Source organism: Suillus subalutaceus (assembly GCF_016647625.1).
Source record: "Suillus subalutaceus strain FC151 chromosome Unknown DFJ58scaffold_118, whole genome shotgun sequence".
NCBI classification, from domain to species: Eukaryota; Fungi; Basidiomycota; class Agaricomycetes; order Boletales; family Suillaceae; genus Suillus; species Suillus subalutaceus.
The window spans coordinates 154,680-162,985 of NW_024540367.1; the positions used below are offsets into that span (position 1 = coordinate 154,680).

General features: G+C 48.4%; 3 protein-coding genes across 3 annotated transcripts; 2 read left to right on the forward strand and 1 right to left on the reverse strand.

The window, feature by feature from the left end:
- Positions 1-307: 307 nt before the first annotated feature.
- DFJ58DRAFT_666062 (uncharacterized protein) lies at positions 308-2,406 on the forward strand (the record flags this gene model as incomplete). The annotated part of the gene is made up of 5 exons (XM_041382538.1): positions 308-542; positions 592-782; positions 837-1,458; positions 1,506-1,717; positions 1,768-2,406. 5 exons carry the CDS (start codon positions 308-310, stop codon positions 2,404-2,406), a joined length of 1,899 nt encoding a protein of 632 aa, XP_041239850.1.
- A 974-nt stretch (positions 2,407-3,380) lies between these two features.
- DFJ58DRAFT_806821 (uncharacterized protein) lies at positions 3,381-4,256 on the forward strand (the record flags this gene model as incomplete). Its single annotated transcript, XM_041391200.1, has 4 exons — positions 3,381-3,572; positions 3,626-3,676; positions 3,723-3,869; positions 3,928-4,256. Coding segments are annotated over exons 1-4 (455 nt in total), but the record flags the coding sequence as incomplete, so codon positions are not given.
- A 1,432-nt stretch (positions 4,257-5,688) lies between these two features.
- DFJ58DRAFT_806824 (uncharacterized protein) lies at positions 5,689-7,589 on the reverse strand. Its single transcript, XM_041391201.1, has 9 exons — positions 7,060-7,589; positions 6,886-7,004; positions 6,674-6,835; positions 6,540-6,615; positions 6,356-6,487; positions 6,207-6,295; positions 5,987-6,053; positions 5,899-5,963; positions 5,689-5,836 (listed from the first exon to the last, which is right to left on the reverse strand). Exons 1-9 carry the CDS (start codon positions 7,130-7,132, stop codon positions 5,780-5,782), a joined length of 840 nt encoding a protein of 279 aa, XP_041239852.1. The 5' UTR covers positions 7,133-7,589; the 3' UTR covers positions 5,689-5,779.
- Positions 7,590-8,306: the final 717 nt, after the last annotated feature.

Here is an 8,306-nt window from a genome sequence, read left to right on the forward strand (position 1 = left end):
GGATGCCTCGAACGCAAGTGAGCTGCAGGACGTTCATCGGCGAAACAAAGGGTAGGTTCTGCCATACTCTTCTCCGAGTCGACCCGATGTGAGAGGAGCACGTGGTCAGTGCTCTGATACACAGCACCGGGAGCCTGGAGGTAAGACCAAGAATTTGCGATGCTTGAGATCATGTAATTCTTATCCGGTGCTTTGCTTGAGTCGATCGGCTGAGCATGTCCAAGGTAAAAAGTGGATCGCTGATCGGCTCGTCGGAAACATAAAAAGTATATTTCAACTCCGCGATTGCACTTGGACCTCGTCAACGATGCTGCACGAACTACCTACTGAGATCGCTCTCTACATAGCATCCTATCTCACATTACAATCTCTCCGCAACGTCTCGCTCGTGTCCAGAAAATGGCACAGTATAATCACAGACAACGCCCAGGCAGTTTACCGCAACGCAGCCATCTTACATCGCTTCATCCTCTATGCCGATCTTCAGGCTGATTCTTCTGGTCAAACATCAGATACAAAGCAAATAGACTGGTCGCAATTCTGTCTGTGCTTCTCAAAGTGCAGCTGATACCTTTTGACCATCTCTACTAGGTCAGAGACGATCGCAGATCGAGAGGGGTTGGCGAGGCAAGGCTCCGTTCATCGCGAGAGAACTCAATTCCACCGGCAAATTCGTCCATCGAATAAAGGTCGACCAGAAGGAGAAAATCGTGATGACCACCCGCCACACTGGAGGCCTCTCCGTGACCGATTATAACACTGATCGCGTACTTTGGGCAACAGTAAGTCATCTGATACACCCCTCCACCTCATCCTAAACCGTTCCGACCAAACAGGCCCACGTGGTTGATTACGCTCACTGCGAATATGACCATGGCTACATCATCTTCAACAGTCAAGACGATAGCAAGGAAGTATGGCGCTACGCCCGTGACTTCCAAGACTCCCAGATCCCAGAGGACTTCAAACCTGACGATTCCATGGTCGAAGCATCGCGCGAAGCCGCTCAGCGTCATGCTTCCCCAACAAATCGTGGTCATTTTAGACCATGGGCTCTCCTCCACATGCCAGAGTCCACTCGTGCATTCCGCTTCTCGTACCCGACCCTGCTTTCGGCTGGCGCGAATAACGCTTATTTGTGGGACGTGCCGACTTCTCGTCTTGTTGAAACGATCAGCAATATTCAGGCGCCCAATCAAGATGGCATACTAGGGTCCATCTGCTACGTTGAAGTCAACGACCAATACGCTTTCTTCTGCGGGTCCAATCAACTACGCATTTTTGCAAGGGGCGGTGGTGCCTTGGTCTATCATCTGTGCATGAAAGATTTGCAGCGCATCACTTGGGATGTGCTTCCAGATAACAGCGATGAGCCGTGCCCTTCATCGTTCTTCCAGCCCCAACGACTTCACGAGGCATATCACGTCTGTTCCACATCTCGGAGCAACTTTGTTGCGGGTAAGTTCTACTCGTCGATCTCCATTACCTACTCACTATGTGCGCAGCCCATGTATCCTCCTCGGGAAAGGACATCGCGGTCCTCACCGCATCAGGTATTTTCATTTGGATCCCGGGCTTTGAACGACTGTTCCATCGCGAGGCCACGCTTGACGGCATAGCAACCCTCCTCAATTTCAACGCCTCCCGAGACAACGTCCGAGATATCTCCATCTATCTAGCCCTTGGAGAATCGAACGAAAAGGCTGCGATCGGAACTGTAAGTCTCCCCTTCTACACACAGGTTTCTCAGCGCTAAAATCATCACAGCGTAAGGGTCTGTTTATCGTATCCCTAGACCCTGAAATCAGCAAGTTAACTGCGGAGGCTCCTCCTCGCCCTGGCCTATCCGTATGTCGAGTAGCAAAATACGACAACAGCCGATACCTATCCTCCATCACATGTCTACAAATGACAGACACCGAGATCTTTTTCAACTGGTACCCGTCTTCAGAGCAAAGCAGGCCCACTCAGCATACCCAGCGCATGATGGTGATCCCGCCTCCGCCTCAGCACGGGCATCTTCAGGTGCCTATTCACATTGTGCCGTCGCCTCAACCTCAACCCCAGCATGCAAATCAGGTTCAGGCACCTGTTCAACCTGTGCCAGTTTTCGGCATGGAGGGGCAGAATGATTATCCGCCTGGGCTTGATCCTATTGAGTCTAGTGATGACGATGAGATGGGGGAAGATGCAGCCCCTGACCCGCCTTCTCCTACTAACGCCGAGGAAGCTGGTCCGCCCCCACTGGCCGAAACGCACGAAGAGGGGGATGAGGATGAGGGAGACGAAGTTGATGGAGGGAATTTCGTAGAGAACGCAGACGATTTTGAGATGGACTCCGAAGTGGAGGATGACATGGATGATGAATTTCAGGTCGGTGGTGATGGTAAGCACTTGTCGTGTTAATGCGAGTTCTTGATCTAATGCTTTGTTCTTTTCATATAGGTTTTATGCAGGTCCTCGTGAATGATTGGTTCCTTCCTATTAACTCGAGTACGGTGCATTACGTTCATGTTTGATGCATTGCTTTGTCAAAATTTGCTTGTGAACGTGTCTATACAGGATGTAAGGTATATCGTAGTACGTTTAATTTCGTAAATGACATCATCTGTGGTGAGTTTGATGTGCCCTCGCTGGTTACGACGCGCTCAACTTGCAATTAACGAGGAATACACGAATTGAGATGGCAGTGATCAGATTTCCACTGCGCTATCAATGCCATTATCCAGCCATACTCTGACATGTTGCTGTGAAGGGACAGGTAGGTTTGACAGGAAGGATAAAAAAAGAACATGCTGTAAAACACAGCCATGAAGAATGGAGATATAAACGAGGTTACGATATCAAGACAACCAAAAACAAATCCATTGTAGCCGCACCCGCTGGCAGCCTCATAGATGACTCCGCCAACACGGAGCCCAAGACAGTCTATGAGTTTGATGCGTTGACGCTCGAGACTGTCGGAGATTCCTTCAAAGGGCACACCGGCAGTATCTGGGGTCTAGCACTCTCATCTGATTATGTTCTTCTCGCCACTGCTTCCCGCGACAATACCATCAAGCTCTGGTCCTTCGAGTCCCGCCAACTCCTCGCCTCGTTCGACGTCCAAGCTCCCGATTCCCTTGCATTCTCACCCGACTCGTGCCAACTGGCTTACACGACCTGGTGCGAGCCCAAGATTTACATATGCGACATTCCAGTCAACATCCTCGCTAGCATCGGTCTTGTAAAGGAGGTATGTATTCACCCATTCATCGACATCATTCTGGTGCTGAAATCTCTTGCAAACAAGCGAATCTGAATCTTCGCGCCTCGATAAGCTGCTCAACGTACGTGATCCCGTTCTTTTACTCATTACGCCACTCCATTCTCTATCACAGTCTGATGCAACGCGTCATACCGTGCGCCGTAAACCACCAATATCGGTCATATCTCCCGCTCCCCGCCCACTAACAGTCACGATTGACCACCCGCAACCCATGTTCCTCGGGTTTCTACGCAAATTCCTCCCTTCTTCTCGTACGGACACAGTCCGTCCCATTCGCACCAATGAGCCTTGTAATCCGCTAGACGTATGTTTCCTTCATCTGTTTTCTTCACAGTTGACTCGACGGTCCCATTACAGTTCCCTGCTACAGCTCCCTTGCCTCATCCACTTATAAATCCCCACGAGAATGTGAGTGGCGACCGCTATCATCACATATTCCGCTGACCTTTTTTAGTTTCGGCCACTGACTAGTACCCAATCCTCTACCCCTGCTTCCACAACCTTCAAATCCAGCCTACACCGTCTGTCAACCTGGTGGCCCCTCCAGACAGACCATGCGTCGCCAGCTATCGAAGACGTTCCACTTGCGCATGGTAAAGAGGTATGCACAGCTCATTTTTCTCGCTTTGCAGTGTTCATATATCAATATCAATTTACAGCGGAATGCTGCGGCGGATGCTCCACGCAGAGACGATGAATGGATACCTTCTGAAGATTATGTTTCTCCTCCTCCTTCACCTAATCCAGATTCGCGACAGCCGACTACTGCAGGGCAGAGACCAATACCGGAGAGCATGGAAGCCGGTCGTGTTTCTGCTTTTAGATTGTTTTTTCGAACGAGACGGTAATGAGCACATCGCGGACACCTTGCTAATTGGGATCTGCTTGTATGCATAGTGTATTTTTGCATGATTTAAGGCATATCACAGTGTATTTCTGTTTGCTGGTAGTTTAGTTTGCGAACGGTGATCACTCTTTATATTGCGAACGACTCAGATCCTTGTATGCACTTGAACTTCGAAGTGGTTAGGAAGTCGCGGAGTTCGAAACCTCAGGCCTTATCGACGTACGTCAGTCACGATAGTGCAATTCTTACTTTTTGCAAGTACAAAAGGCTGGCTGGCGCTTTAATAGACGAATTTCATCAACGAGCCAGAAAGGAAAGGGACAAGAACAAGCTGTGACACGCAACACATCTGAAAATTCTACACTGACGAACTGATATTATTGGTTTATCTTGCAGGCAGAGTACAACATCTCCGAGTCTCGTCAAATGATTTCGACTTGAATTTTACTCAACGTCCAGTCACGCGAACATATCCATATCCACATCCATGTAACCAACTGACATATTTGCCAATTTGAAATGTCGTTATCTGACCGACATGACTTACGGCTGGACCCAGTCCGGTGCAGCAGCACACACATCGATTCTGACACTGGTCATGATCATGACCTTGGAGGCTCAGTCACCGTTCTATCTCTGCTTAGAGATCACGGGTCCATCTATTTCCTTTCCCATTTTCCCAACGGCAAGAAATTGACTCGTGGACCAAGCGATAAGACCGCTCAACGATGGGACCTGCAGGAGCGTAATGATACCGACGTGGTCTGGGATGTGTGCAAGAACGATATAGAAGCGGTGACGATGGCCGATAGGTTATCACTGCTGATACAGCTTGGAATGGTTTTAAAGCATGCAAGTTGAGATGGGGACGGTGATGACATATGTAGCCGCATTCAAAGGGCACACTCATGTCGTCCATGGTCTGGTGCTCTCTTCTGATTGTATGCTTCGCCAGCGGCTCCGTCTACAATGCAAGCTGTAGACCTTTGAGTCCCGCCAGCTACTCGTTTCATTCGGCATCTAAGGTCGCTCCTGGCTGCCTTTTACTCTCACCCGACTCACACCAACTGGCTTACATGGCCTTTAACGAGACCACCCACCATACAATTCTCTACCACTATTTCCGCGACCTTCTACACCGCCTATCAATTCGGTGGCCCGTTCGAATAAATTATATGTCAACTGACTATCGTCGACGTCCCTCTCGTGGAAGATGGAGAGGTTTGCGGGTTGTTTCTACATTTCAGGTCTCATGCATCCATTTACAACTGCAGCGCCAGGTGCTACCATCAAAAGCGACAACTGGATACGTGATGAAGACTGTGTTCCTCGAATGCCGAATCACGACAGCCATCCTCAGCAGGGCAGATCAAGACTAATGCAGGGAGCATGGACCCTGAGTATAGAGCAACCCCCACTATCACTATACCAGTTACAAATGTATTGTGTTGCATTCCCAACCCCCGACCGCATCTAATTTGATTTCAACTTTTTACTGCCTACAGTAAGTTGCGTTTGTAGTCGCGTTCTGTTCTCCACATCCAACGGAGCGGAAAAAAAAAGATTGTCAACCCGGTATATATACAATAAGTTATCTAAACAGACATCGCACTACTGATACTATCAAAGTTTTCACGTGAAGTCATTATTCGTGAATCATCCGATTACATGCTGCAAGATGCCCCTTCCACAGACACCTCCTTGCCTGTGGATGGTCGGTCCTGACTGCCATTTCTGCACACCGAGGCACCTGTCAGTGTGCGTGAAATTCAGATATATGCACCTGCAGAGGCTTCAGAGGATAATGCCGCAAGTTTCCTCGATCCGTCTCACTGCCAGTCATCGACTCTCCACGGACATCAAAATGTGACTGTGATTTTTGCCCATTGCGATTCGAATGATTATCATGTAGAAAACAATAGAGATGATCGGCGTGAGCTGGTTGATCGAAGGTCAGTACTTTTCAGTGATATATGCTAGTCGGTGGAAATCACCAGTTCTATCATGACAAGCGGACCAGCGTTCGAGCATATGCAGAGTGATTAATGTGCAGAGGAGCGCTATGGAGTATAAAATAGCAGCATCCATGACCACCCGTAGTATACTCGTCGTGGTGATTTTCGTAGTGCATCTGTTAGCGACATTGCGTTCGATTTCCCAGATGCGGTACGCCAGTAACCCTGAACAAAATTAGGTTGGTATCATGATATAATACTAGGAACAGGCAGAAGCACGCTTACCTGAACTCAACAAATTAGTCGCAATTGTCAAGCCAGAAAATGCCGAGATCCATTGTTGAGTCGCTTTGCTGAAGATGTGTCCGGAAGTGCTAGTTGTGTGCGAAAAGCTGTAGATCGAGTATCCACCGGTCACTTTAAGACGACATCAGAGCATGCGACTTGTTGTATGTATTTGGAACCTAACCTGCAACACCGCACCACAGCATGCTGGGTAAGATGATAACCCAGATGGTTTGCCAAACGACGTAACAACGATAAATCTTTATCCAAAATCCATTCTACATCAATTCAAAATGGCAAATATACGATTGAACTCACCACCACCCCATCGCCGAGTAGAGTTTGCAAAACAACTATTGCGTTGTTGATCACAAAGGTTCCTCGGGAGATGTCTGCGAAGAACGCATCCGGCCTGCCTGGAAGTTCGTCACGGTATTGTATCAGTCCTTCTTCAGTCCGAATAATATCTATGACCATATGCTCGGAGGACTTCAGCATGTGACATGAGATGTAAAAGACAAGAAGCTAACCGCAGTGCTCAATGTGAACAGCAGGACGGCCACAGCAGCGATTGGGCGATTGACGTCCCGCATGTGACGTTTGTAGGTCAGCGCCCAGATGGTGCCAATAAACATTAGAACAGAAAAGCCTGGGGAGCGCTATCTTGATAGGTATAGGACAGACGAACTCATTGAGATACTCACCGTATAATATGCTTTCAAGTACTATTGACATGATCGCAGCGCTATCCAGCGGGATGCCTTTTCCAAAAGTCATGGCAAAGATGATACCCTGGGGATGTACGAGGCCTGGCGGTTATGAGGCCTGACAAATTTGCCAGTAACGTGTCCAGTCCCGTGGATATCATGATTCTAGCAGGGCTTGGACTATTATGATGATCATCTTAAAATTCCAAATCAGCATCCATGAGGTCCAGGTGGATATTTATATCCAGTGCTTCTGTCGTTATTGATTGTAGAATCAGTGAAGCTGTTGTCTGAACGTGCTTGCTGTACAGCTTTGACCTAAAGTGTTACCACCCACATGTCACCCAACGAAACGGTTGCTTACAGGACGAGGGCTCCGTGCTCGATATTCGAGTCAGTAGCGACTCTTCATCAAGTGACTCTGAATTGGAAGTGACCACCAGACTGGATTTGGAGAAGGTATGAAAGAAACGCGCCCTGAGGATAGTGTTTGATATTATGTAATAGCTCGCAGACTCATCTCGCCGTCGCTATCGGATTCGAAACATGATGTGATTCGAAGATTTAGAAGGTAAAGCTTAATCCATGCGTTCAGGAACGTATGTGTCCCACGCTGTTGGGAGCCGATCTACTCTTCTCTACCAGTCTGCGCAACACATCATGCCGTGCGCTGTAAACAAGCATATCTCCCATCCCCCACCCGCTAACAGTTACAATAGACCATCTGCAACCTTTCCTTGGCCAGACTTTCTATGCAAACTCCTCCCTTCTCTTACAGATACAGTTCTTCTCATTCGCACCAATGAGCCTCGAAATCCTATGGACGCATGTTTCTTTCATCTGTTTTCTTCACAGTTGACTCGACGATCCCCTTGCCGTTCCATGCTACAGCGCCCTTGCTTCGTCCACTTGTAAATCCCCACGAGAATGTGAGACGTTGTGAGTGGAGACCGCCATCATCACATATATTCGACTGACTTTTCTTAGTTTCGAATTACACTGGCACGACCTGGCACTCAATCCGCTATTCTGCTTCGACATCCTTCGAAACCCGCCTACACAGGCTGTCAACCTGGCGGCCCCTTCAGACAAATGTGCATCGCCAGCTATTGTCGACAATCCTCTTGCACAGGGTAAAGATGTATGTGCGGCCCATTTTTCTCACTTTCCGGAGCGAATAACACTTATTTGTGGGATGTGCCGACTTCTTGCCTTGTTGAAACGATCAGCAATATTTAGGTACC

Excerpts from the sequence above, each read along its gene's own strand:
- DFJ58DRAFT_806824 (XM_041391201.1), bottom strand. The coding sequence starts at position 7,132 with ATGACTTTTGGAAAAGGCATCCCGCTGGATAGCGCTGCGATCATGTCA. Across the intron at positions 6,836-6,885 it reads TGTTCACATTGAGCACTGCG|CATATGGTCATAGATATTAT; the intron begins GTTAGCTTCTTG and ends AAGTCCTCCGAG. Across the intron at positions 6,296-6,355 it reads GACTAATTTGTTGAGTTCAG|GGTTACTGGCGTACCGCATC; the intron begins GTAAGCGTGCTT and ends AATTTTGTTCAG.